The 27599-nt window shown below is 35.3% G+C and overlaps 1 protein-coding gene across 5 annotated transcripts in view; it reads left to right on the top strand.

Moving 5' to 3' along the window:
- Nucleotides 1–1673: 1673 nt before the first annotated feature.
- LOC140153685 (synaptosomal-associated protein 25-like) overlaps nucleotides 1674–27599 on the top strand; it is a 259881-nt gene continuing 233955 nt past the window's right edge. For all 5 annotated transcript variants that reach the window (XM_072176506.1, XM_072176502.1, XM_072176503.1 and 2 more), the window contains exons 1-2: nucleotides 1674–1799; nucleotides 16515–16788. In XM_072176506.1, coding sequence (XP_072032607.1) covers nucleotides 16711–16788 — 78 coding nt within the window. In that variant the 5' untranslated portion in view covers nucleotides 1674–1799; nucleotides 16515–16710. The remainder of the gene's footprint in view (nucleotides 1800–16514; nucleotides 16789–27599) is intronic.

The raw sequence follows: 27599 nt of genomic DNA, 5'->3' as shown, positions 1-27599 counted from the left end.
TAATTTGTTGAAACTTACACCTGTAAACATAAAACTTGAGACAGAGAATACAAAAGTTCAAGCATGTTGTTGTTACTAGCAGTCAAGTTAGCTCAATCGATAAGGCGTTCGACTATGGTGCGAGAGGTTGCGAGTTCGAACCCTGGTGGTGCCTAGTATGCTATCGTGGAAAAATTGAGTTAGCTTGAAATTCCCTTGGACAAGGAACTCACTGCTAATTTGTCTCGTTGTAACCCGTACGAAACTCGGGGAGCTGATCCTGGTTGCGATGGCAAGTTATTTGTGGAATGTCTAGGGTGTGCGCTCTTGAAGCAGCAAAGTCCCTGAATTGTTGTTTAATGGTTTATGGAATGATGTGGGGCCATAGTGGTCAGCGACAACCTGTAAAGTGTGCTGAGGCTTGTGGATCAACGTCTTGGCGTTGTGCCTGCGCTTTTTTTTTTTTTAATGCTTTGTACTAGTGGTATCGGTCCCAAACATTTTTTCAAAATTAGAAAAAATAAAATTTTCACCAGTTTTATTATAAAATAGAGTTGTAAGTTTGTTCCACAAAGGAGACACACAATCGCACTCACAGAATATGTGAGCTAAAGATTCATTTGATTTCTTACAAAAGAAACATAAAGGCGAATCTGTTCTACCAATTTTATAAAGGAAATTATTTGTGCAGATAGTTCTATGAAAAACTTTAAAGTAAAATGCCCTGAGGTGTGTTTCGATGGTACATTTAAAATTATTTTCATGAATGGATGTCCAGTCAATTTCCTCTTCAACTCCCAAAGTGTCAATCCAATAAACCTCTGTATTTTCTGGTCTATCCTGAGTCTTTAAAATGTTGTATGCAAATTTTGTCACTTTATTTGTTTCAAACAAAGTTTCCACAATTTTTTCAAAATGTTCACATCAACATTCATGGGATTTTCAAACCATTCAATCAGAGTTCCATTCATGAGGGAATTGTATTTCCGTCTATCTCTAATTGGAATTTCATACTCAATGACAAGATCCTCAAAAGTCTTAACTAAATTGTAACCTCTATTAAGATCAGAAAGAGTAGAAATACCAAGATTACTCCACTCGGGATAAAAGAAAAACTGTTTTGTTTTCAGCCGGACATTTTTGTTCCACCAGATTGGATCCTGCAAGTGGTAATTTCCATAACTCATATTTTCCTTTAATTCTTTATGGTTTCCGCAAGCTGTGAATTTTTCAAGGAATTCAAAACACAGTTAGGGGCATTAGTTTTGAACAAATTTGAAGTGTCATGGTTGAAATGAGAAAGAACATTAACCTCCAAAAATTTCCAAGTGCTAACAAAATTAGGGTCTAAATGTTTTATCCAAACCATTTTCTGTGCTTGGGAAAAGGCAACAATGTCAGTCATACGAAGACCGGCATCGGAATAATCATTACAGTGCTGGTGCTAAAATTGATTGAAATAAAGCTTCTTCCAACTTTTCCTACCGGTTCCCAGATTGCTATCTACGGTAGATAGCATCCTTGAACCGGAGACGCTGAAACCCGCCTGTGCTGAAATATTGGTCCGACCTTTTGCAGAGCGCATTGATCTACTAATTCATCATATCAAACCTAATCTCATTGGACGTAATAATTCACCTTGTCCCCAATTGACCAATTACCGACGTTGTTGTATCCCTCTTCGGTCGGCTTCCTAATGTAAGCAGCAGTGACGTCATGATCCTCCATCTTGGCCACTTCCGCATATCGGTACATGCAGGTTCTGTGTAAATTTGGTGTATCAACGTAAATAAAAGGATTTTAGCAGCCGGCGAAAGCTTGTACGTATACATAAAATATCCATGTAGCTTACGGAGGTATTAGAAATAATAATCACATAATTGATAGGCCTTTTCATACGGCCTAGAGTTTGCATGCAGGTTTAGAAATCGACGAAGCAATCTAGTGCCATTGACTTGCACGTAAATAATATACCGGCATAATTGACACACCGTTTACATGCATGTATTACTGTGTGTATAGGCCTATTAATATGATTATGTGTGTTGTGCTAATGAGTATCGAGTGGATATGAATCACGTTGTGTGCAGTTTCTTGTGGGGTGTCCAGTGAGACGTGTGGAACCTTGTGAAAACATTTCCATGCAAAATGATCTGAATAATCCTGCCATGTTTACATTTTGAAATAGCTGAAAAAAGGGGGTGGGGCACATGAAGTAAATTAGGGGGTTCATAATTTAAGACTGGAATGACTGGGGTCATGGGGTATATGATTGATTGTTTATTTATGCTCGAGGCAGAGTCTAGGGCATCGGGCATAAACAATGATCACACCCTGAACATTCAGTTCACTTTGTTGACCACCAAATCTCCTGCATTGACAATGTGTGTGTGATGAATTGTGCCTGAAAGGGATTCCCCCATGATTTTACTTTCTTGTTTTCACCGTAGCACTTTCTAGCTAGCTCATCAATACTGTCCCTGTTTTATGACAGTGTTCAGAAGACATTCAAGACCAAAAAAATATGAAAAATCCATGTAGGAAGTTTATGAAGTGCAAAGCTAACTGCTAGCCTTCAAAATCTCTGCGTCCGATAAGGCTAAAGGAACTCGATTGTTAGTTTCCGATTGACCGCCCGCATCACTTTTTCAATTTCATAAAAAAGTTAATTATCTGAAAATTGAGATGGAAGTAATCAAAATTGAAACTCTCAAAATGTCTGACATCCCCTGGTGATCATAATCAGCACTTTTTCTTAGTTGTAGGGGTAGAGGATATAGTAAATAATGGAAATTTAAGGATTACCTCATCATGTTTCTAGTGATTACAAAAATTGCTAATTTCTTTTCATTTTTATGAAAACAAATTCAAATTTTTTCTCAATCTGTTGCAAAATGTCTGTAAAGATGATCTAAGCATTAATACCGGTTTTGAGATGGTCTTTCATCAACAATATATACTTTGGTACTGGTGGGGTACCTAAATTTGGAGAAAGCTGTTCATAAAATCATTGATTTTGTTGACATAATGGATAATGAAAAGAGACCGAATAATGAATAATGAAATAGCGACCTCATCCTTTTTTTTAAACATCCAATCAGAAACTATTAATCGAGTTCCATTGGCCTAACTGGTCGGGAAATGCGCGTCCCTTGAAACTTGATTCTGAGTTTAGCGTCCACCACCAGCGTTATGAATTTTGTGCCACGTTTGAGATGTAAAATCTGAAAATAATTCATTATTTTGCAAATTACTACTAAACCAGAAAGAAAATTTGTTCTGCAAAATTTTTAAACCCATTTTTTTGTATTTGAACCCTTAGAAAGAACTAGAACTATAGAAAGCCTTGAGAACTATTAGATGAATCCATCTAAATATTTTAGCATTAAAAATATACGGTACAGGTTTTTGACCCTTGCTCTATCCAATTATTTCAATTATACCTTAGGGATACCAGGGTAGACAAAAGAGAAATCAACCTAGCCAAAATGTTTTTACCAGATGGACATTGTTGATGTTGTAAATAATTTAACTAGGAAAGACCTAGTTTTGACAAATTGGTGCCAAAAAGTTATTTCATAATGTTCTGCATGATTGTTATTTTTGTATAAATGAGTCAATCCCCCCCCCCCCATTTCCCCGTATCCTCAAATGTATACGGAGAGGTTAGTACAAATTGGAGTGAAGAAGACTGGTGGCATGGTATACTAAGTTTTAGTTTGTTTTAAAACTTGAAAAACAAAAAGCAAGATAATTATATTTTTATAAATGTTTATGTGTGTTTGTGACATTATATTGTGACTAGCGATAATGAACAAAAGCGCATAAGCATTGGTAAAAGGCGGCTGATAATGAAACCTTGAAAATAATGAATAATGAAATAGTTGCCTCATTATGAGCTGAAAAAAATGGGACGCTAAACTCAACATCAAGTTTCAATAGCCTAATGTGTTGGGCAATAGGGAATACAATTTTACAAAGCCCTCGATCGCAAAATGGCTTTATTATTGTATATGAAAAAATTCGTACTCTACACCAGAAATGAACAGCAAGTCTGTGTACTCTGCGTGTATACAAAATGTCTTTCCTAAATTTTAACTAAGGGAGTGAGATTAATTTTGCAGTTGATGTTGATTGTTGTATTGTGTTTTGTTAGGCGATTGTTTCCGTGATGTTTAGTAGATAACTTTTTGTCAGGGATTTTGTTAGGCGTGCATCTGAGACTAGGTATTTTAGTCTCAGCCTGCCTACTGCAGTCTCTAGATTTATTTGATGCAAAAATTAACAACTTTATCTGAGTCCAAAGTGAGTCAACAGCACCTTCCTATGAGTCGATGATTCAAATATAAGTTAAACCCAGGAAATAATTATTTACCTTACACTTACTCGAGAACTCTAGCTTCGAATTTGCACACAATATAGTCTGTCCACATAGAAGTACAAAGTAAATAGACCTCGGAAACTGGAGGTATGAGAATAATTATTTCAGTGCAATGCTTCTTTGGTGCGCCAACTGCTGCGCGATTTGTGCACCACGCTCTTTACGCGTTGCGTCACGCTGGCGTGTGACGCAAAGCATCGACCCCCGATGCCACAGATTTGGTTTGTACTTCTAAGTGGACAGACTGTAGTTACGCATTCAATGCTAGAGTGCTTTGCTATGGTTTTCGGTCGGACAGCGGTGCAATTTTTTGCACCGGAAGTTATTCATTCTGTTAATGTTGAAATTTGGATTAAAGTTATTTCAATGAGTCAACTGTATCTTTTGAGCAAGATTGGCCTTTTTTGGACGATCTAAAATTTCGCTGAAGTGTATTTTAAGCAATACTTTTGATGCAATCGCCTGTCGTGATCGGCTATGTTTACTTCGAAACTTCCATTGCTTTACACAGTGTCATGCTTTGAACATCGAATCCGACTAGATTTTGAATGCAATGGTCTCTAGCCTAGAATTCAAGGCCATTTCTATCTAAATTATCTAGTAGGAATTGGTGAAGCATGACACAGTGTCAACAAATCTAGTTAAGAATATCACCGCCAATCACAACAGGTGAATGAATACCGTATTAGACCTGCTCCTCCGAAACCCGGATAAAGATGGAAAATTATGATCCAAATTTAAAATGCTCAGATTGTCAGCTTTAAAATGATAATTGATATCTCATATTAAAATTATTACTATAATCAAATTTAAGTAATTCTTGGCCAAACTGGAACATGCGCGTTGCGTCCATGTAGTGTACTAAGCGTGTACGCAGTGTAAGGCGCATATGTATACTTTCTTCTGTGCCGTGCTATATTCGCGTGTGTTTATCGCGGAGCCACTAGCGTTTACAGTGTTCTAGTTTGGCCAAGAATTACTTAATTTGATTATAGTACTCAAACTTATGTCTTTCAAAAATAAACCTTTTTTTTAGCTTCAAAATTCCTTTGTTTTCTATATTGATCATAGTAGGCCTACATCTCAAATAAAGCCTTGCCGATTTTGTCTTTGTTTTGTGGGAGCAGGTTTCATCAATATACATGTAATGATGTATTGGGTATGTGAAAACAATAATTACGGTGGAATGAATGTTTGTATCTTTTGATTAATTATTAAACAAATGAGACAAAAATCAGACGAATTCAGTTTCACACATAGTTTTATTTTAAATCACATTTTATTACAAATATTTGACAAACAATTTACAAGAATTAACAATAATTTTCATCTTCATATTTAGACATCATGAAAAATTCAAAATCTGCTGAATTAGCCTATTTAGTTGGCAGTTAAAACATATGTTGCAGCACATATTTTGAGGAATAATTTCCAACACATGTTGTTAATTGAGTCCATAGAAGGTAGCCGTTTATCTATTCCAAAATGATTGCTAGTATTCGTGAAACCAAATCGTGGAATAAAAAGCAGATGAAAATGACAGTCATCATGTCCTAACCTGGAGTAGAAACAAAATTACAATAATTTGTAAATGCTGTTTGTTGAACAAGCAAATTTAGAATTTGACTTGGAAAATGTTCAGTTCATGAAAACTGATTTCCTCCAGTGTGACAAATATCGGAACTTTGCAGAATAAAATTACCACATTAATGTATTGTAGTATTTGTTAGAATTTCTCAAAGGTATAATGTTTACAAACACTCAAAACAATCAAAGTCCACTTATTTAGTCAATGTGCCACCCGGGGTACTCAGTACAAATGACCATACGGGACGTGCATAAACATGGGTAGCATTTTCAGCCTTTTGGTATATCAATGACCCCTTTTTCAAAGCCTATTTTGGTATATGAATGGGTCCTTTTTTCAAAATTTTCTCAATTTTTTCGAAAATAGCCCAATTTTTCCTTAATCTAGCTAAAATTTTCAAAATTTTCCCAAAATTTTGGGAAAATTTGTAAAAACTAAAACAATTTTGGGTAAATTCGGCAGAAAATTTTGACTTTTGGTATATCAATGGGTCAAAAAAAAAAAAAAAATTGGTATATTTATGGGTCTACTTTCAAATTCTCAGCGGCACGTCCCTACCAAAACCAAACTTGAGTACCCCCCCGGGATGTGCCATTCCCACTACTGTTCCATACTGATCCCACCGACGTATAATGCAAATACGGAAAGCTGAATCATCAATCATAAAGTAGGAAGGTTGGGGTTCGAATCCCACACCGCACATTTCCTTACTTTTTTTTTCAAGTTGGGTTGTGTGCCAGTGGGGATTTGATGTCTTACTTAATTGTAACACTTTAGTTTGGTAAACTGTTCTTTCTTTCTCAAAGTGCTAATTAATACTAAATGCCTGTTTGTTATGTTGGAAGACTTTGGGTCTTTCTATCAAATCATGAATGTGTGCCAGTTTTCAAGATTTTGTACATGCTGGACTTTTGACTTGAAGGGGTACACAAAGTTCATGAGCATGCATATAGGTGCTATTTGTGTGTTTTTAGGAAACCCTGACAGCTGCCTATATATCAGTAATATATAGCCAAATTCTCAAACTCCAAATAAGGATGTCTGCATTTTGTCTCTTTCATTAAAAGAAGAAAGATATTAGAGGTATATATATACATGTATGTACAGGTATGCTTATAGGTGGAATTATACGGTATCTCTAGCATGATCCTGATTATTGTGTTGGCATGCAGGCCAGGCCTGGCAGGTGTAATGTATTGAGATCATAATGGTTTTGTCACTATGTACTGAATTACACATTAATCACAATACCACATCAGTTAGTCTGGATTCCACCCCGGGATTCCACATATGGGACATTTAATACTGGATAATAATGATGTGATTGCAGATCTTATATACTTGTATACATGTTATTTAGGTAAAGTTTTAGGGGCCTGTATTTTTAAGGGCACTCATTTGTAGATTTCAAATGGAGTTTCATTTGAAATGGACACTCCCTGTACTGTGTGAGATAAAGGTGATGTCTTCCATATAGGGAGTAATGAAGTATATGGATTTCAACTGGAATAGCCCATTTTTAAGGCCAGTCAACAAAGGGCATGAAGGTCACTATGTCTACATGTGCCTGTATAGTATATCCTGAAGAATGCTTTGAAATTGAGGGCACTAAGTCTAAGGGCAACAGAGCCATGGGCTTCTTGGCCTACCTACATTTCAAGGCCTGGTGTAAAGGGTTAATATTGTTAGATAACAGTAAAGATGTGGACAGTAAGCTTTTAAAATGAAGAATGAAATTAAACTTTTTTTTTTGGATTAGGTGACTTTAAGCCTATTTAAAAGCATTATTCAAGAAAATTTATTAATTAAATGAACTAATTTCCTCTTCAACAAAAAGTCCATTTTTAGGTTTGTGTAGAGTTGGACAGGTAATAATCAGGCAAAATTGCCACCCAAGAATGTAAGTCAAGTTCTGATACTGGTCAGCGATTGTCCAAGATTACAAAATTGAATTGGGCACATGAAAATCAGCATGAAAGTTTTAACTTTTTGCTGCTGCCTATCATCCTATGTAATTAAAATTACATATAGGATGATAGGCTGTCTAAGGTACAATATGAGAATGTCAAAACACTTACTGGACACTGGGTGATTTTATATTTTCAGCAAGTCAATCTCATTAAACCAGTTGCCCTGCTTTACTACATGTATTGATTTCTGTTTTTGTATCCAGTTGCATCAAATCAGAGAAGATGTCTTACACTTCCCACAATGCATGATTTCTTCCATTTCAATTTTCTGTACTGATTTACTGTGTAATGTAGTGCAAAGTCAGTGCTGTACGGTGCAAAACCTGATTGAGGAGGAGCCAATGGCTCCTAACTTTATAAATTTAGGCGCCCAAATTTTGCTCCCAGGTAAAAAATCTGAGGTGCCAACTGAACAGCCATGTGCGTTGAATGTTCATAGCTGCTGTACTAAATCTACATATTCTCATTGAACGCTACATACTCCATACAGCATGTAGCCTACTAGTGTAGGCCTATATGTTTTCCAGGAAGTCCCCATTGAGACATGATAAATGCATATATATTCATAGCATACATTCATACTCTTGAATGCTACATTACATACATGTTTTGCATTTGCTGGCGATTAAAAGCTTCAATAGTTGGTCGCCATTGGCGCCAGGGATTGAATATTTAGTCGCCATTAGAAAAAATCTAGTCGCCAATGCGCCTAAAATGGTCGCACCGTACAGCACTGTGCAAAGTGGGTAAATAGTGAAGAAATATGTATACCTCAATAATGGACAGAGCACATCCAGATCTTGTAAAATATGTTTATTTCTTCACTATCAGCCCATGTTTAGCTAGTCTATTCTCAAAATGAAAACAAAGGAAACCTGTACAAAGTAATGGCAGCATCATTTGATGAAATAAGGTGATATCATGCTGCAAAGGATTCTGGGAAGGGTAAGATATCTTCTCTTGCATCACATAACCAATCAAAAGAGAGAATAAGTTGTCTCTAACAAACAGGAATGAACCTGTCTAGACTAGAGTTGTCAAAATTCATAGGGACTTGCCAACTACTCCCTATTCTAGAAAAATACAGAACTAATTTTTTTGAATAAAAAATATTATCATGTTTTTGCCAAATGAAACATGTATAGCTAAATCCTAATCTTCAGAAGTCCTAACTATGTAGCAATAAAAGTTAAATTTTAATATTTAGACAATTTAGACTGACATGTGTTTTTAGGGTGGTTTTTGTATACTGTGACAATCAAGCCCAAAGACTTGTACTAAGACTAATTTCAGTATGCATTCTAAATTTTGGAAAAGACATGTTTCATTCTGCCAAAAAAGTGAAAATTTGAGTTAAATTTCAGCATATACTCAAGATTTTGAATGCTTAGACTTGTTACAAGTCTGTGATTTTTGTGACTCGATTGTCAGAAAACATGCCTCAAATGCATGTTTTGGGCTCTTTTTTCAAGAAATGAGTAAAATAGTGAACTTTTATCTCTAGTTAGGACTAAATGAATGATTAGGATTGAGCTATGTTTCATTTGGTAGAACTCGATAATATTGTGTAAACCACAAAAAGTACTGTATTATTCTGGAATGGGGAGTAAGCATTGGGAGTTGCAATATAGGAAATCAGAAACTTGGTTGTATATAATATACTAAAAACTTGAAATGGCCCATTGTATACCCTCTAAACTGAAAATCATCAGCTCCTTTAAGGTTGATAGTTTTAGATGAGTCTCAGCAGTGTTGGAATTAGGCATTTTTTTATGTGTAGCAAATGTGATGTGATCATTTATTAATGTTTCTAACAAATCATTACACAATGTTCAATTCTAGACCTTGACAATACCAACAGCTGTCAAACTAATATACACACATTTTAGCTATTTTAAACTTAGATTTTCTTTCCTTAATCAAATTTTTCATCATTTTCTGCCTTTTTGTGGTAATTTTTATTTTATAAACTTGTTGGCCTATATCATGCAAATTGAGGGTGCTATTTACATGTATTTTTAATTTAGCCCAATAATATGAGTTATTCCTTTCATTTCATGATAAAAAGTAATTTGAAAATGTCCTTGCTATATGTTACTCATTTTATGCTGTTTGAATGCCATTTTACAAGTGTCTACCCATTGTAAAGATGCAAACAAGATTTAAGATAAATAGCGCCATCAGTGTTCAACTTTGCTTAAAAATGAATACAGTTCTATATGCCTTCAAACAACCATGACAAACCACAACAAACATTTTATTTGCATATTTATGAATATTAATGAGCTTATTTGCATATTGCATAAATGCATATTATTTGTATATTTACAAACCATTGTTATTTGCCCCATTGTATGGGGCCATTGTAAATTACGAATGATACCGCATAATTCTAGTTACTTGGAATTGTTCAAAATTAACAAAATCCACAGCTTAAATTAAAATTCCTAATGAACTTGTTCAATGAAATGCTCAGTTGCTCAGGGGGATATCATTTTCTTCGGCGGCAGGGGGTCATGAATATGTCGGTGACCGGAGTCAATTTTTTTATGACCCTCCTATCCCAGGCAAAAATTTTGTACGACCCCCTTATCTTGGGTCAAAAAATGTTATGACCCCCCCTTCCGCCTACACAGACTCAAGACAAATTATTCATTGCCGGAACAAAAGCGAGGAGCGCACCAAAACTTTAGAGCGAAGAAAGTGTGCGGAGTGCGTTAAAATTTGATCACGTGTGTAAAGAAAGTGCGCAAACATTTCGCATTATATAACGAAAAGATTGTGTGCACATTTTGATTGTTAAAATTAAAAGAATGTGTGCCCAGCGTGAAAATTTTGATTCACCAGCCCTTAATAATTCTGTAACCCCCCTATTTTGGGTGTTAAAAAATTATAGCCCCTCTATATTTGGTCTAAAATTCTATGACCCCTCCAGTATATTCATGACCCCCCTTCCGAAGAAAATGACAGCCCCCTCACCATTTTTCAAGCAACAAGTGTAATGTAACTTTAAAATCCTTTGCATCAGGTCCAACAAAGTAAACAAGATTATTGTGAAATTGACTGTTTTTAGTGGAACAGAAGTCAACCTTTCTGTCTGCAAGATGTTGGGCACCAAAACAAACAGAAATGCTGGCAAATGTTGTGCTCAGTATCATACTTCTGTTGATATAAATCAGGTTAACTGTTATGCGAGTGCATTATGATTGAACTTGTAATCTACATGGTGAAACTGGCATTCATTTTGGGACGAAATCAAAGCTCGCCGGTTCCAGGCGGTTCTGTCCGGTTGTTATTGTTCTAAGCAATGGAAACCGGACGGAACCGCCCGGAACCAGCGGTTGACCGCCGGTCGAGTTTTGATTTCATCCCTTAGTCATTTGCATGAACTTGTGATCAAATTTAATGCTGGTTTCATACTACCATGCCACTTGCTGCTGAGCCGCGGTGCGCATGCGCTGTGTAGACAAACGGAGACAACCAAGGCTTGTCATTGGTTCATACATCATGCGGCAGCGGCAAGCAGCAGGAAAGTCTTACAGGGCATAGGGAAGACTCAAATAGTTTTGAAGGAATGAAAGCACTCAAAGCAGTATTATTTTTCTGTCATCTTTATAACTGTCAAAGTTATAGGGGTACCGGTATAAGGGGGTCTTTGGGAGCTGTGAACCGGGCTGCAAACAAGTAGAATGGGGACATTTGGAGCTGCGAACAGTCAAAATCAAGGGTCTTTCTTAGCTTTTTTGTTGAAAAAAACAAAAATATGAAGAATGAGCAATTTTTGGGTCTTTTAGAGCTTTAGAATTACCAAAATCAAGGGTCTTCTGGAACTCTATTTTGGTCAAATATAGGGGGTCTTTCAGAGCTGCGAAACCAAAAAGGGTGGTCTTTCCGGGGGAGCCTACCCGTATGGTCATTTGTGTTAAGTGCCCCCCGGGCAAAAACCAAAAACAATGTATGTAATCAAATGCTGCATCTTGCCTGATCTCCACAAACGAGGCTGTCTATTGTCTAAGTTGAATTGTAATTTTAAAATCTGGGTATGATGATGTGCAGCCACAATATATAGGAGCAAGGTTATTGCTACTATCCCCTGAGCAAGGATGCTGGTAATTTTGATAGTGACCAGCTCCTAGACCTAGAAAAAAAAATTTATTTCCCAAATATAGATAGCCAAATTTTACACAAAAGAAGCAATACATCCCGCAATTTCTTTATTATTTGGGGAAGCCAATTTAATAATATTCCTCCAGATGTCATTCTTCATTTTTTTTTCCAGACATGCTAGCCCCTGAACAAAGAGATCTAACCTAATAGGTCACGATACATGTATAACAATGGACTCGAATTCCAGAGGTCCCCTGTTTGAATCCCACTCTGGCCAAATTGTCTTTGCACTTGTCTTGATTTACAGATTGCTTAAGGGGGTACTACACCCATGTGGTAAATTTGTGACTATTTTTGCATTTTTCTCAAAAAATAATTACACACTGGTAACAAAAGTTATGTATATTATTGGGGCAAGGAATCCAATTACTACACTGAAATTTCAGTGACTCAAGACAAGCCGTTCAGTATATATGATAGGAAACGAGGTACATCCTAGCGGTACCTTAATTCTGATCATAAATAACAAACCCCTTGTCTTGGGTCACTGAAATTCTGGTGTAGTAATTGGATTCCTTGCCCCTATGTATATGTATATATACATCTTATACTGTGTTATTAGTTTTTGAGAAAAATGCAAAAATAGACACAAATTTATCGAGGGGTGTAGTACCCCTTAAAAAGTTCAGAATACTAAACCTTTCACCAAGCAAGTCAAGTTAAGTGAAACCAAGCCACAACTCTATTTTATCATTGGTTTTCATACTGAAATGAATACCATGTTAATATAGTGAAGTTTTCAAGGAAATAGGGAGGGGGTGGGTAAAATTGCTATCAGTTTGATTCTGGTGTTTGATTCCTTCAATCTGATTTGTTTGTGTAGGCATATCATTCTTGAAATCTTTCTTATCAGGTATCTACAAGAAATGAAAACTCCAGTGCTTTACCCACCCATCTCATCCTTTAAAGGCCCATTCAGTGATTTGCTCATCCGGACGATCGTAAAAATCATCAAAATTCAGATTTTGGTACCTTTGTAATTGGCATAGATGTGCAAACATAGCCTGCTAGTGGTTCGGTCGAAAGCCGTGTATTTTAGACAAAATAAAGCATTTGCATGATTCTGGACTTTTGATACTGACAGTACAAAAAGTCCGACTCGAGATCGAAAGAAGCTCACTCTACACCGTGCACAACACGCGTTATGTATTGTTTCTACTACTTATTACATCAGTAGCTACTATTTTAAACAAAATACACAATTTTAACTGTTTTTCATATTTGAATTGACCGTTAGTTTGCCTCGGTGACCTTTAATTGCTTATTTTGTTTTCTACTACAAAAATTAAGCCCATTAAGCGTCTGTTTTAAATCAATTTAGACTCTACTTCCCCGTGTTAGAAACACTGGACTAGGAAGTTTTTCCAGTCGATTGGTGGCGCACTGTACTAAAATCTCGATTTTCTCGAGTCGATCCGAGTTGAAGTAGAAAACCTTTCTAAAACTTCTGTTTTTTGACTAATTTGTCGATGTATTCATGGGAAAAGTGGTTTAATGAAATTCTGTAGACTTATTCTTTATTTCTAAGCAACTCTGACAAATTTCCATTTTTTTTAATGTTCCTGTGAAATCACTGAAAGGGCCTTTAAGTCCATTGATTTTCTGTTATTAATAATAAGGACCAAAGGCTGCGTTGTTGTGATTGATTTAGCCTAATTCTCTTATCGTGGCTAATGTACAAATCGTGTAGGGCATTGTTGTTGAAATACTGGGGGTGGGCAAATACCCGGGGCAAATATGTCTTGCCCAGTATAATACAATCGACATACACTGTGTGTTACCATAAAAAGCAATATTTTTGCAGGACAATTTTGACATTAGAAAAGTGTTGCTTTTACATGTAATTAGATTTTTTTAAATTACTTCTTAAGATTTTAGGCTGAGAATGTAAAATGAGTGAAATATTACAAATATTACAATTAAAATGTATTATGTATATGGGATGCACTGCAGTTCAATGATGTATTAGATTTTTAGGTAAAATTTACAAGACTGTCCCTGTGTATATATTATTTGTGTGGTTGACTTGTTTCGGGTTGTGCAGGGTGAGAATTTTAAGTCAATCGCGCTATTCCATTTAAAATCCACACTACCCCTGTGGAAGATATCTTCCACGGGGGAACGTGAATTTCAAATGGAATGACCACATTAGGCAGCTCCAATTGAATTTCATACACCCTCTGAGGGAAAAAAAATCAACTTCAATCTTCCACTGAGGGAGGCATGAGTTTCAAATAGAGCTGCTAATGTGTTCATTCCATTTGAAATTACTCCCTCTGTGGAAGGTATTTCCAAAATCTTACACAGGGGTAGTGTAGTGTGGATTTTAAACAGAATAGCCCATTGCTTGGATCGGGTCATTTTTGACACAGAGGTTTTATAAAAATAATTGTATAAACAAGTTATCTTGCATTCATGTATATCTCTGAAATAGAATCTTTTCAATTAATCGGTATACAGATTCACACCAAAGTTCTAGCCATGATTCTTAGTAAAGTGATCTAATTCAGAGACACATATTAATCTGCTTGGACAATCACATGATTTTGGGAGTCGTCTATCAGGCTATACTGCATGCCTGCTAACTGTCCCATTTTGAGCGTATTTGTCTAATTTTTGACATCATTTTTTTGCTATAAAATTGGACAATACATTTTTGAGACACAGATCAATTTTTGGTGGTGGGGTGGGGTGGGGGGTAAAAAAAACCAAACTAAAGTATTAGGAGTCCAATGGTTGATAGCAAATGCTGGTCCCTTTAAAAAAAATTGAAATTAGTTTTTAAAAGTGGACACAGAATTTGAAAAGTGGGCACTGTAGTTTCATTCTTAGGTACTTTGTCCTGAAGAAATCGGAGCTACTCCTGACGAAAGCTTGGCAGTTCTAAACTTGCCTGATGGCGAACACGCTAAAAACTTACCAATTTTGATGAACTCCCATTGTAAAAGCCTATCCGGCACAGACTGTCCATAACATAATAGGTTTAAAATGGTATTATTTTAGATTATTTTTTAATGTCAACTGCAAAAGGACTAGGTTAAGGGGATACTACACCCCTGGCCAATTTTGTGTCTATTTTTGTATTTTACTCAAAAATTATAGCACATTGGTGACAAGTAAGATATGTATATTATAGGGGCAAGGACTGACAATTCAGCAACTCAAAGCAAGTAGTTATTGATTTATTGATCAAATATTGGTTTTCCCTCATTTTGCACTGTAGCTCCACAACTGTTGTCTGTGCTGAAATAAAATTGCCAGTGCAGTAGTTGTAGTCCTTGCCCCTATAATATACATATCTTACTTTTCCCCTATGCGCTACAATTTTTGAGAAAAATGCAAAAATAGGCACAAAATTGTGCAGGGGTGTAGTACCCCCTAAAGTCCTAGTCTTCTCATATAAATCTCAGCACCAGCAATCACCTGATTGCATCTACGACATATTCCATTTTTGTCTCAGCTTGTCTCGGAGACTGGTCACTGTGGTCACAGTTGCCTCTGCTCCAAATTTTCTTCAGAAAGGCGCAGTGATTTATAGTGCGCTACGCACAGGCACAATGCCTAGATGTTGATCCACAAGCCTCAGCACACTTAACAGGTTGTTGCTGACCACAACGGCCCACATCATTCCATAAACCATTTAACAACAATTCAGGGGCTTTGCTGCTTCAAGAGCGCACACCCTAGACATTCCACAAATAACCTTTGCAAGTATTTTGCAACCAGGATCAGCTCCCCAAGTTTCGTACGGGTTACAACGAGACAATTAGCAGCAAGTTCCTTGTCCAGGGGAATTTCAAGCTAACTCAATTTTTCCATGAGAGCATACTTGGCACCGTTAGGGTTAGAACCCGCAACCTCTTGCACCATAGTCGAACACCTTATCGATTGAGCTAACTTGACTGCCTAAGCGCTAAGTAGTGCAATATTTTTGGTTTAGGCGTAATATAAATTGCAATGATTGATTGATTGATTGATTGATTGATTAGGTCATGTTCGGTCTTATTATTACTTGCATTGAATGTTAGCACTGTCATATCTGATTTTGAATTTTTTTTATGTAGCGATTCATGGTGTCTTTAAGTAGTGTCCTGATGAAAGATAGAATAATACTCATACTCACAAAAGATTAAAATTACAGATTTTTTTTCTGTTGACAGCCAACGGCAAAGAGTAAATTGGCAATTTCTCAGAATGATTATTTATAGGTATATCCTCCCTCTGTGCAATAGGTGACTTTAGAACTAGACTATCAAGTATAATACTCTGTAACAAAATAGGCATATTGTATAGATATCCTGTATGCATGGTCCAGGCACTTGGATCTCTTTATAACTCCCACTATTTTCATGTTGATTATCATACCAGCAGGGAAAGGACATTTTGTATAATACTAATCATGTAATATTGTTCATTTCTTTCTGTGTAGGTTGGGAGTCGATAGTGAACACTGGGAATCAACTGGTGCAAAGGCAAGCGATTTCACATCGAGGACCCTTCACGGTTAGGTCTAGATTAGTAGGACAGGATAATATTCCATCGCAGAAAGTGGCCGAGTAGCGACAGGGTGAACAAGTCTAGTTTTTGGCTTTAGTTTAGGGGTAATACAAACTTAAAGTGACAGAATGGCGGACATGAATGACATGGGCATGAGATCGGAACTGGAGGAGATGCAGATGAAATGTGACCAGGTTACAGATGAGGTAAGTCTTATAATAATTATTATTAAGGAAGTCCAAGATAATTGCAGCAATAGGGACCAGAAAGAAAATTGTACAGAAAAATAAAATGGACATCTTGTGATCCAGAGTGTCATCCCCACCCCACTTTTACCCCCCAATCAAGCAAAATGAGTCGGATGTCGGGAATATTGATTTTGAAATATAATCAATAATAGTATCAACTTCCTTTGTATTTTATTGCTCTGAGCAAAACTTAAATGGCCATATCTCTGGAACCATAAGTCTAATTATGATGGGGTTTTCAGCAAAATAAAGCTCCGAGAATGGCTCATATAATAAAATTGAAAACTGAATTTTGATTTTGATCGACATCAGACTCATTTTGCTTAATCGCATCACAAATGGACATCTTGTGATCCACAGTGTCACCCCACCCCACTTTTACCCTCCAAAAATAGAGATTTTTAAACCAATGGAAACCTCTTGCTACATAACATTTGTGTGTCAAAAATTTCTTGCATCTTCTTTTGTTTTACAAAAATATTGACAAATTAGTATTACATTCTGTACACAGAACAAAATTACAGCATAGTGGCCTATGGAGCAATGTAATATACATAATCATGTATAACTCAAACACAAAATCGGAATCGACTGAAATTTTTGGAATATCTACACAAACATACCATAAAAAGAGGATGCTAGAATCATAAAATACTCTTTCAAGAGATTTCCTGTGCAAAATATTTGACAAATTGCCCCAATAATGATCAATAAGTGTAAATAGGTCAAATTGATCATAATAGCTCATGCATATTAAAAAAATATAATTAGTAATTGAAGACAAATTTATGGAATACTCTTTAAAAAATGGCAAAATTGTGATTCATATTTGTTTATTAGGTAAAGTTATTGTCTTGGACACGCTTTCGGAGAAGAACGGCAGAATTTTGCTTCGATTGATGCAAGCGCCTGGGGTAAATGAGCGACATATAATGCGGAGCTTTGTTCCCTTTAAGAGCGCTGCTTTGCGCCGACCAACGTTTTGACACGTAATGACCAATCAGATTATCGGTTTGTTGTTATAATTGGTAGACGATTGAATCTACCAATCAAAATGTAAACAACTGCTGTCCTTCTCTGTCAGAAACTGAAGTGCATCTTTGATGTTGTTTTGTCAATGTTAAAATTACAGGAAGGTTTTTTTTATGGAGCTTGACAAAAAGCAGGTCAAAGCTAGTTAGGTCTCGGATAACGCTATTAACAGTCATCAAGAGCTCGTCATAATGCTTATGGTTATCTCCTCGCAACTGAATTAAAAAAAATGGAACTGAAGTAGGTAGTGGAGGAAGCAACGCATTAGACAGAACACAGAATTAAGACTACTTAAGTACCTTTTAAAACATGCTCTATCCAGAGAATCCGTACACAGTTGGTTAATTTTTGTAATGCACTCGATGACCCCTGCAGAATTCAGCACCTTTGTTTGAACAGCCTGCAGCTGATGAATTAGTGATGATTAATATCCAGGTACTGGTGAAAAACTATTGTATTTTGACTGCTATGTCTGTCCTCTGTAGCTTTACTCTGTTTTAATTAAAAGAAATTTTTCATAGAAAATGGTGATCAATTGTATGATACATTTGTCTGAATGGAAAATTTATTTCAAACTTAATATTGCAAAAGTCATGTGCTATGAAATGAAAGGAAAATTTATTCCATGAAGAAGAAACGGCAAAGACTGGTTATTTTGTTACGCAGAGTTCTCTGCACAAGTACCACATGAAGATTATGAGGTTCCTAAATCGAAAACAAATATTGCCCATAAAACCTTACAAACAGCGGGCCCAATAAAGTGGAATTCACTTGAGAAACTTGTGAAAGACCAAAGTGAAAGGTAGTATTATTTGTAATTACTTAAGTACTTTATTTAATATTCTTGTATGGCTTTTAAAGTCATTTTCATTGTGCACATGTATGTCTTATTGTCTATAACATAATGTAGTATTGGATTTATCATATGGGTTTCCTGCATATTTTTCACCACGAAGCAGGTTTTTTTTTTGGGTTTTGAATGTGCTGTGAGGGAATGGGGCTATATGTTGCCATATTGGGGGTATATTGTGTTGTTGTTGTATATTTGAAACCTAATTTATGCCACAGCCAGGCCATCCGGCTTTTGTGAATACCACCTCAGTCAATGTTTGTGCCTGTTGCAGTTGTATTTTAAATTGAATGAATAAAGCTAAATGAATGAATGTTTCTTTGAGTGTATAAAATCAGTATCATTATTTGTGATACAAGATCAATTGAGTAGTGATGTTACTATGACAACCCACTCACTGACCTACAGGTACAATTACAGGCGATCTCTGTCATTTACTTGCATCAATTTGATTTATACTAGTGTATTTTGCTTATAATTTGTCTAAATGTGCTTTTTGAGATGATGATTAGAAGTGATCTCATGCATTTGTCACAGACCCATAATTGATAAGGTAAAATCTAGTACCAATTTCTTGAATTATTGATAATATTTATTATGTATGAAGGCAACAAAAACATGTTCTATGGGCAGATGGACCTTTCAAGTAGGGTCAGTTGGCTTTTTGTTTGTTTGTGTGGAAATGACCCTAAAAAAGCACTTGCTTTCACACACATTTTTTCAGTGTTTTAATCAATCTGCTTTTGCCAAAAAACAGCTGATCTAACATGCAAGTCAACCCCAAACATAATAATGGATTGGTCAGGCTCATAGAGCAAGGGTTTTTTGTTATTGCTTAGTCACCTAGCCTGTATTCATACACACTTAAAAGTGGTATTTACCTAGCACTAGGATCCACAACATGTTCATCTATCAGGGCACAGTTCTTTAACCCCAATACATTAGTACATTCATTGAATGACCTTTGAAAATTTGGGTACAAAAACTCATACTCCGCAACTTGAGGTCAAATTTTTCACTATGATTGTTTAATTGAGGTTATTGAACTATGCCATTGGGATGAGGCCATTGTGGACCATAGTGTAGTAGGGCCAATGGTATTTTAACGGACAATGTAATAAATTTGTTATTACGTTAGTTTGAATATTTGTCCATATTTGGCCTTTTACTAGCCTAGCGAGATAAATAACGTCCAATGTACATTGTATAATATTTTTTTTGGTACAAATTTCTGCTTCTAAGCCTATTCTGCAAAGGAGAATATAGTGGGTGGCAAGGAAAAAGAATGCAATTTTTTTTCAATACCTTCAATACCTTTTGTTTTGCACTTATTAAATTATCTAAGCTTTTAAAAGCCCATTCCAGGCTTTAATGTCATACTTGTAAAGACTTCACAAGAAGTAATGCAGCCATTATAAAAGTTGCAGTTTACAGCAATCAATGGTTATTATGCAAGTATTGTGGCACGTAAGTTAAAGCCCACCATTATATTTGTGCCAGCTTCAAATCAGTACAACAACTTTTAAATGCAGGTATTTTTCTTTTAAAACACTGCTGTGTTGGTAATATTGAACTAATGGGGTATCAAAATGCACGTAAATAAAACATCCTTCTTTCTAAACTGGCCTCAAAAAGAAACTTATAATTTTTCACAAGGTCATATCTTAAAATACTCTCCATAAAAATGAACAAAAATTGCACACAGGATTACTTCAATACTCCACTCCTTTGTTGGGTTCCAATTATTCGCCTGTGAATGTGGTCCCGGAAGCTGTTCCGTGTCAGTGCATTTTACTGTTGTGTCAGTTGGACAACTGCTTGGTTACTGACATGTGTTTATAGTAGAGTATTGAAGTTATCCTGTGTGTAATTTTTGTTAATATACAGGCGAATAATTGGAACCCAACAAAAGAAATCTGTTGGGATGTGAATTTTGGTCCAGGAAGGTGTTCCATGTCTGTGCATTTTGCTGTTGTGTCAGTTGGACAACTGCTTGGTTACTGACATGTGTGTAAAGTAGAGTATTGAAGTAATCCTGTGTGCAATTTTTTATTCATTTTTTTGGAGAGGATTTTAAGATATGACCTTGTGAAAAATCATAAGTTTCTTTTTGAGGCCAGATTGTGAAAACGATTGTAAGTTAATACTAAATATGCGTATTTATAATGCATGCGTTACTTCTTGTGACGTCTTTATTATCAGTACCTTCAAGATCATTTTTACTTGTAGCTTTAAGATAATTTTCAATCTCTTGCTAAAACATCCAAGATTGGTCTCTAACCTTTCCTTCTTTTGTAAATTTCCCCTTGCCAAGTTCAAGCTACTCAAGTGGCTGCTGTGTCTGTGGGGCCTGTAATGGTATACCACCAAAATGTATCAGTATCTCTGTATCTGCATAATGTCTAATGTAGCTCTCAAACTATGATCATATTGCATGCCAATATCATATCGGACGGACGTGGATCAAATTTCAGGATTTATTTACAAATATTTTGCCAACAAGTTATGTCACAGAAAGCGGACTCAAAAAGTTGATATTAAATCCAGTGAGAGTCTTTGGGAGGACTCTTTTTTTTGATAATTAGTTATATTGGTTGTTTGATTGTTGATGCTTTGACCGTACAATGTAGGATTTTATCTTTTTCCAAGTCTACCCCACCCCCCATCCAGCATTTTTTTAATTGGCAATCAAGATGTTGCTTATCCCCGTTAGGACCACAGCTTGGTTCTGCCATCCAAAATGTGTCCCCCAAAAGTGAAAAAAATCAAATATTTGGTGCAAATTTATTGTAATTTTCAGATCAAAACCATTCCGGAAATCTTTATTTGAAATGTTCATAATTAATGTTCTTATGTCCTGCTGGGTAGTTGGTTCCACCAAACTTGTTGTCGGATGTTTCCCATCCCCAATCTGACTTTGTCTCCCCCCCTCATGCCTCCATCAATTATTTTTGAGTTAAACCATAAAGGAGACCAGTCATCAAGGGAATGAAGTAAAGATGTAACTTATTCATCACCATGATCTACTTAACGCATTGGTTAGGATATGTCTCTCCAATTTTTGACCAAACATGTTTGACCTTATCTAGCCACTTTACCCAATCAATAGGAAATGGACAAGACATCAGAGACCCATCCATTTTGGGCATTAGTCTGTTTTGGTTGTTAAATTTGTGCTACATATTCAGCATTTGTACAGTGAGAATAAAGTTTATGTTGACTAATGCTTACACTATGGATACACTGGTGACAAGATGGATGAACAGTTTTAGTACAATATTAGTGAAAAGGTCACATTTATAGATGTATGAAAAGAAAGAAATGATAAGTAATACCAACAGTTGTCACTTATTGGAAACAATTCATTTAATTCTATTGATTTGGATTAGGACAAAAACAAAAATAGATATGTCTCATGTCCCATGGAGTTTGAAATCTGATATTGAACAACACCAATTTTGGGTATTTTATAATTTAAAAAAAAAAATTTTGAACATTGATTTTTCAGCCAATTTTTGGCTAATTTTTTTTACAATGTTTTTACAAAATAAAATTCAACTTCTGCAATTTTGCTCGCACAAACACGCAGTATATAATATTAAATCAAATGTGTGTGGGAAACATGAGACAAATTTATGATGTAAACATTTCATGTCTCAGAAACCCATGCACATATGTGACTCCTCGCCACAACTGAGCCCGGATGTCGCCAGTGCCACTATTGAGATATGCGCCATCGAACTTAACAATAAAGAATAGGAAACAGAGGATGTATTGACTGTTTGAGTGATTTTTCACTACTTAAATGTCAAGTACTATAGACATGATATACATCATTTTAAAGCTAATTTCAAGCAGAATATTTTGGTTGAATATCTCAAATATGATGATTGGCGACATCCGGCTCAGTTGTGGCGAGGAGTCACATATAACATTTGAATTGCCACATGTATAGCTTTATGCAAGCCAATTTTTAGCCTTTTTTAAATAACAAGATTTAAAAACAATGAAAATATTGCGCTGCAGAAAAGTAAATGCATGGCACATATGTGTAGCTTTTGTTTTTGGGAAATGTTTCTCATTTCCCCCCTCTTTGTGTGTATTTTTTTCAAACTAAGTAACCCATTGGTGGATTGTGTTATTACATTACCACTCGGCAAAGGCAATCCTAGCCGTGAATTCTTGAATTATTCCAGTCAGAAAGTCAAAATATATGCGTAGTGCCACATCAAAGGTCAAATGGATGTTATTGCTGCGATTTACAAATTCTTGACTTCTAGTGGCAAACAAAATGAGGCTTTTACTGGCTTCCAGACAATGCATTTAATAATAATCATGGAAGTAAAGCGATCTTACTTCCATGTAATAATTTAATAAAACTGGATTTATTGTCCAATTTAAAAAAAAAGCCAAATGTGGGTTTCAATATGATTATACTAAATTGCTGGTTGGTAAAGTAATAAGCATATCACCAAATTTTCTGTTTTAAATTGTGCACATCACATCAAAGCTCCCATTGGGCACCCCATTCCTTTTTAAAGGAATTTTTATTAAAAATTGAGTTACTGTTACTGTTATTGTCAGATGTTGTCGTCATTGGTTCTTGATAGAAAGCTATAAATTTACACCCATGAATTTTTCTGCAGTATACAGAAAACCAAGTGGGAGGAGAGATGGCATAAAAAAATCTGTCAAACGTGACACAGTTAAGAATTATCTAATCTTAATGGGGGATATGCCAGAAAGGAAATAGCATTTCTATGTGGGTGGTAAATTGATTTAAAAAAAGATGTTATAATTCAAATTAATATCCATAACTTACTAAGATGGTTTGTGCTGCGAAGTTCGCATACACTTACAATACATTGACATCACGAGTATTTTTTTGTTTTTGTTTGTTTTTTGGCTCTGGTTTAATAAGATTTTTGAATTTGATTAGAAATAGTATGTGTGCAAGTGTACACACACACACTCTCTGTATCAATGACAGTCTTCTCAATACACGCATGGGAACAATATCGCCTGCCTATATATCCTGTGCTGCGATATTGTGCTACATTTGTATCTGTATCCATTTACCAGTGATGCATTAACCATATTGATAGTATACTGAATGTACGTGGTCCAACAACCTGACTATCAAGTGACTACCAAAATATATAGATCAGAGGCTGTGAAATCGTGTAGACTAGATCTTGCACGAAAAATGCTTACTGAATCACATTTTCTTATATTAGGTAGCATTTTATTATAATTTTGTTCCTTGAACAATAAATTGTCTATAAAAATTATTTTAATAATGTGTGCTTATAATTATGTCATCCATTTCCACCCGTTAAGTCGGCCATTTTTAATATTCTCCCATATATAATTGTGGTGTACTATGTACCGTGCTAGATATTTTAATATACACTAATTGTATTGATTGTTATGGAGCCACATAGCGTTTAATACCATTTACACTCGGACTGGCGGACACATTTTCTTTTTCCTGTAAATATTGTTTCAATTAGTTATTACTCGCATACATTAAATATTGAGACAGCCCTTTGTGTTTTTGTAACACTTGTGGATGATTAAATGACAAAATTACAAAAAGCTTTGAGACTGCAATTGTCGACTTCTAAACCCACCCTTTTTATCAGTGACCACGCTTTATATTTGGACACACATTTTAACCAGACATTTTTCAAACCCACCCTTTTAGGCATTTTGTGGACCCTTCAAACCCACCCTTTCTAAAGCGTGGGTTACCAACTATGAATTAGTAAACATTTCTTATATGATTCTTCAATTGACTTCATTCATTTACTACATGTTTGTCATTGAAGTTGATATTTAAACAAAATTTACAGTTCTTTTTTCTTTAATGTGCAACACATTACAACACATTTTATGTGATTGATAGTTGACAGATTATGTGGATGGAAACAAAAAGTGTAGGCCTAGAATTTGTATTTTATGTTATTTTATTACCTGTTTCTCATTATGTTCAATTTCTAAATATATTATAGTCAGACACATATCCAACCGTATCACAGTGTAGATAGAAATTAAAATTTTTCTTTCAAAACTCAGAAAAGTATAAAAGGGCTCTCCAAAATATAGGTTCTTTCCTTCAACCATCCTGGAGTTCATGTGTCAAATATGAGGAAAGCTGAAGGGTACAAAATGCACATGTAATCAGTACTGTCACTGTGAATCTGTATCTTTACTGTTAGGACCAAGATCTCAGTAAGATGAAACCATACATGTATTTACCATATCTCTAGATTAGATATTGTATAAATTACAGATAAATGTTCTTTCCTAAATAAATCTCATAGCAGCCCACAGGCCAGGGATTTTAATATTATATTGTGTTGTATATGATTATGAAGTTGCATTATTCTAATAAAAAATCTTGCACTATTCGCCAGTCACTTAATGTTCACAATTGCACTGTTGGGTAATTTTTTTCTCTTGTATATGAATTATCTTTAGAAGATAACTGTTGGTTTTGATCCGTGTGTATAGACCCATTTCTGTAGAATATACAGAATTTGAATTTAATCCAGAAGAATACCTAATATTTCAAAGCGGAAGTACGAGCAAATATTTCCTTAATTTGAATTCAATAGGAAAGAGTTTATCATAATAATGTCCTGGGATTGAGTTATCTTTACATATTGGAAAGGTTTGTAGAGGATGCTACCATAAAACCCTGCAAGGTACATTATGGTTGATATTTATAATCATGGTAAACATTTCAGTTGAGTCTATGTACGCAATGTATTTATATAAATTTATCAAATCTTTGAAAACACTGTAGTGTTATAGTGAAAACACCAGAATATCAAAATAATTTGCAAATATCAAGAAACCATTTACTGGATTGTATATTTTAAGCCAGAGAAACATTAGGTGACGATAAAACAAACACCCCAATTTACGGACGGACATAATTTTCAAGAGGCTAAAATGATCCTAAATATCACAGAAACCTTGAAAAATCTGGCACAAATTTTGTGTTTGCAATTTTTGCACATTTTGATTTTGTTCTAAAACTGTCAAAATGAATTGACAAAAATTTAAAAAAAATCTGGGTCGGTCGGGCCCGTAAAACTTTTTTTCATCACCTTAATTGCATATTGAATGGCGCGTGTGAAAAAAGCATGAGATGTTATGGTGGTTGAATAATTAATATTCTATGCATTGATAATGCTGACATAGTTTGTGTTCAATTATCAAGCATGATTAGTTGGAAAATGCAAAATAAACAAAACGTTGCAACCATTTTTCAAAGTTAGAGCATCATGAAATTGGCCAGGACCCAGAATTCATACATATTTTTTTCTCCTGAGTCATGTGATGATTCTTATTGGTATCGGTGGTATATTGATGTCACTATGTTAAAGCTTGGGCACCTGCACCATTTATTTCCCATCACTGACAGACACGCTGTGGACAAATATACAGCGATGCAAAAAAATTCACATTGTTTTAAAGGCTCGGTCACCCACCTTTGCACAGCATTTTTTTTTTTTTTCTGAGAGCACATCAGACACACCAAATTGCGTTCTGAATACAAGGAATGTTCTTTCGATATGAAATAATTTAGATTTAAAAAAAAAAATTTGCGATATAATACAAATTATATTCCTTGAGATACTCTGCATTCTAATAGTTGGTGTTTATATAAAGACTAAAGGACTTATGAAATATTGATAACTTCATTTTCGCTATTAATCATGAATTTTTTTTTGCGTAGTACATTAAGAGAAACAGACATCCAGACGTCAAACGTAAACATTATCATTGCTGCATGTGTTATTGATAGGCAAGTTTGCAGACACAAAATATGTATAGTATTTTTACATAAGCATGGCAAACCAATTAGCCAATAGCCAACCATAATACCCTATAACCTGTTATGAAGTTTAAAATTCATATTTAATTAAAAACTGTGGTTTTGATTCAGTGGAAGTGGTTTCGGCTTGTAATTGGCAAAAAAAATGAGACTCATAACAATGTGTACTGATATAGAATGGTGTGCATGCAACAACTATGCTAATGTAATGTGTGATCATAGACCCTATTTCCAGGGTCTATGGTGTGATATGTTGGGACTTCTTGACATGTGCAGCAACAAAAACCGAATACTTTTCGCCAATTATAAGCCGAACAAACTGTAGTGCTCATTAAATAAAAAACCAACTTGTTCTGGACCCAAACCTAACTTTTGTAATATTGTACATAATTCACAGCACAGATCCTGGACACAGGCATATTGAGCTATTCCAGTCGAAATCCATACACCCCCTGGAAGACTAGACATGACCTTAATCGTCCACACAGGCAGTGTGAATTTCAATAGGGTTACCAAAATGGGTGACTTTCTCCTCCCTGCATGAGAGATGGAGGCATTGTCTTCCATAGGGGTGTATGGATATTGAATGGAATAGCCCATAGATTAGGCCAAGAAAAAAAATTGTTTGCTTGCCCTCAATTGAATTTTAACAATTGGGTCGGTCGGTCGGGATTTTTAAAAATTTTTTTATTAATTACTAGGAAACTCTAATGTTTGTATTAATTAAGGCTCAAAATATGAAAAATCAGACAATTTTGGTGTCAAAATGAATCAACTAAAATTAGAAAACAACTAAAATGTTGAACACAAGCTCTAAAATACATTTTTTTAACATCTTCAGAATGAAAAAATTTAAAAAAAAAAAAAAAACTTTTTCAGGAATTTCCAAAAATAGGGTCGGTATTCTTTTGTACAGTAAATAGAAAAAAACCCTTTTTCTGATTTCCAAAATTAGGGTCGGTCGGTTGAGGGCAAGCAAACATCTTTTTTTTTTTTTTTGGCCTTAGCAAGCTCGACAACATAATGGATCAGTTGGCG

This window comes from Amphiura filiformis, chromosome 5 (assembly GCF_039555335.1).
Source record: "Amphiura filiformis chromosome 5, Afil_fr2py, whole genome shotgun sequence".
In the NCBI taxonomy this organism is placed as follows: domain Eukaryota; kingdom Metazoa; phylum Echinodermata; class Ophiuroidea; order Amphilepidida; family Amphiuridae; genus Amphiura; species Amphiura filiformis.
The sequence above is the reverse complement of the archived record's forward strand: the minus strand, read 5'-3'. Positions and strand labels throughout refer to the sequence as shown.